The sequence below is a fragment of the Primulina eburnea genome, chromosome 9 (assembly GCF_022965805.1).
Source record: "Primulina eburnea isolate SZY01 chromosome 9, ASM2296580v1, whole genome shotgun sequence".
Taxonomy (NCBI): domain Eukaryota; kingdom Viridiplantae; phylum Streptophyta; class Magnoliopsida; order Lamiales; family Gesneriaceae; genus Primulina; species Primulina eburnea.
The window spans coordinates 2,724,083-2,726,110 of NC_133109.1; the positions used below are offsets into that span (position 1 = coordinate 2,724,083).

At 39.3% G+C, this 2,028-nt stretch overlaps 1 protein-coding gene across 1 annotated transcript; it reads right to left on the reverse strand.

Moving 5' to 3' along the window:
- Positions 1 to 412: 412 nt before the first annotated feature.
- Positions 413 to 1,462, reverse strand: LOC140841118 (ethylene-responsive transcription factor 2-like). The gene is given in 2 exon segments (XM_073208319.1): positions 413 to 1,185; positions 1,188 to 1,462. Coding segments are annotated over 2 exon segments (717 nt in total). The 5' UTR covers positions 1,303 to 1,462; the 3' UTR covers positions 413 to 583.
- Between the last annotated feature and the right edge of the window lie 566 nt (positions 1,463 to 2,028).

Consider the following 2,028-nt stretch of genomic DNA (forward strand, 5'->3'; position numbering starts at 1 on the left):
ATCGTATCATTGTAAGACGGTCTCACAAATCTTTATCTGTGAAACGAATCAATCCTACAGATATTCACGATAAAAAGTAAAATTCTTAGCATAGAAAGTAATACTTTTTCATTGATGACCCAAATAAAATATCTGTCTCACAAAATACGATCCGTGAGACCGCCTCAGATAAGTTTTTACCATTACCAAGTTACTTGTTAGTGAGTTGGTATACTTATCTTCTCCATCGGTTCGGCTTTAGGTTGGATTAACATATAGTTGAGTATGCTCTATTTTATAGATTTTTTTACCCAAGTACATTTAAATTACATATGATATATTTGAAATTCATATTAAAAAGTATCAATTGAAATATAATAGTTTTAAATTTTTTGTTTTAAATGTTTTTAGAAATTGAAATCGAAACTCATACACAAAACAAGGACAAAATATTCTTTCGATTTTCTTTTTATTTATCAACACTAAAATTTAGACCAAAAAACTCATTGTTCATCAAGCCAAGATTTGATTCGTCACACACACACACACACCACCTTTTGCGCACATTTTCCATTTACCCCAAACAAGTCCTAACACAACAACCTCAAGCGACCAATAATTGATCGCCAGGTGGCAGCTGCATCATTTGGAAACCCACTTGATAAACATTAGATTGGCTATCAACCTCCGGCTCGGCTTGCTCAGCCGCCGTATTTTTCCTTCTTTTCACCGAGCCAAAATCCAAGCTGGATGAAATCGTCGGAGCCGCTGGCTCCGGAGACCTCCGCTTAGCCGTGATTCGCACCGGATCCGGCTCATTCAAGCTGATCTTGTGCGGAAAATTAAGCAACGCCTTCGCGCCGCGCATTCTGAAAGCCGCTCTGTCGTAAGCCAAAGCCGCTTCCTCAGCCGTTTCGTACGTCCCGAGCCATACCCGCGCGCCGTTTTTAGCTGGATCCCTTATCTCCGCCGCGAATTTCCCCCACGGCCGCTGCCTAACTCCCCTATAGTGCCTCCCTTTCGGCGGCAGGGCCACGGGCTCAGCTGCCAAAGCGGAAAATTCCGTTCTCGAAGCAGCCGGGATCATTTCAACCTCCAACTCAAACCTCGGCTCGGGTTTAACGTCGTTAAACGGCTTCCATCCATCGCTAACGGCGTCACGCAAAACCCCGTAAATAACCATGTCTTCAGAGTCGTCAACCTTAACGGCAGGTCGCCCCATGTTTCCGTTAAACATTGAATGAGGCTGCTAAAACTCGAGCTCCGGCAATACAACGGCGGCATGTCCACCGGCGTCAAATCCGTCATTTTTGGCTGGAACATGACGATCTGAATCAGTTTAACAAATGGGTTTTCAGAAATCTTGCAATTTTCTGACTGGATTCAAGATTTATTACAAGAAGTTCAAAAATTATGTAATAAATGAAGGGTATATATAGGATTGAAGAGAAGAGATATCCACAGGAAGGTGCATGCACCCGTGCAAATTTTCATTTGATTTGGTGCAATTATTATATAAAATAAAATATATTATTTATCAAATTTAATCCAGGTCGGTTCCAACGAAACTTCCTCAAGTGGGAGAAAAGTATAAAATCACGTGTTTTATTGAAACCAACTTGGAGTTTTTTAGGATAAGAATAATGGTGCCACCACCAATGAAATGCCATCAAAATATTTAAAAACTATTAATCAATTTAATATTATATCATAATTAAGAATAAAATGAGAATGTCCAATTTTATATGGCAAAAACTTATGTGAGACGGTCTCACGGGTCGTATTTGTGAGACGGATCTCTTATTTGGGTCACCCGTGAAAAAGTATTACTTTTCATGCTAATAGTATTATTTTTTATTGTGAATACGGGTAGATTTGACCCGTCTCACGGATTATGATCCGTGAGACGGTCTCACATGAGACTCACTCATTTTATATACATTAGTTTTTTATTTTCATTTACCAAAAACTGAAAGAATATGTCAGTGATCTTGTAACTCATCCGATACTGAATCTTCGTCTTTATTTCGAGACTCAACTGTAATAAAC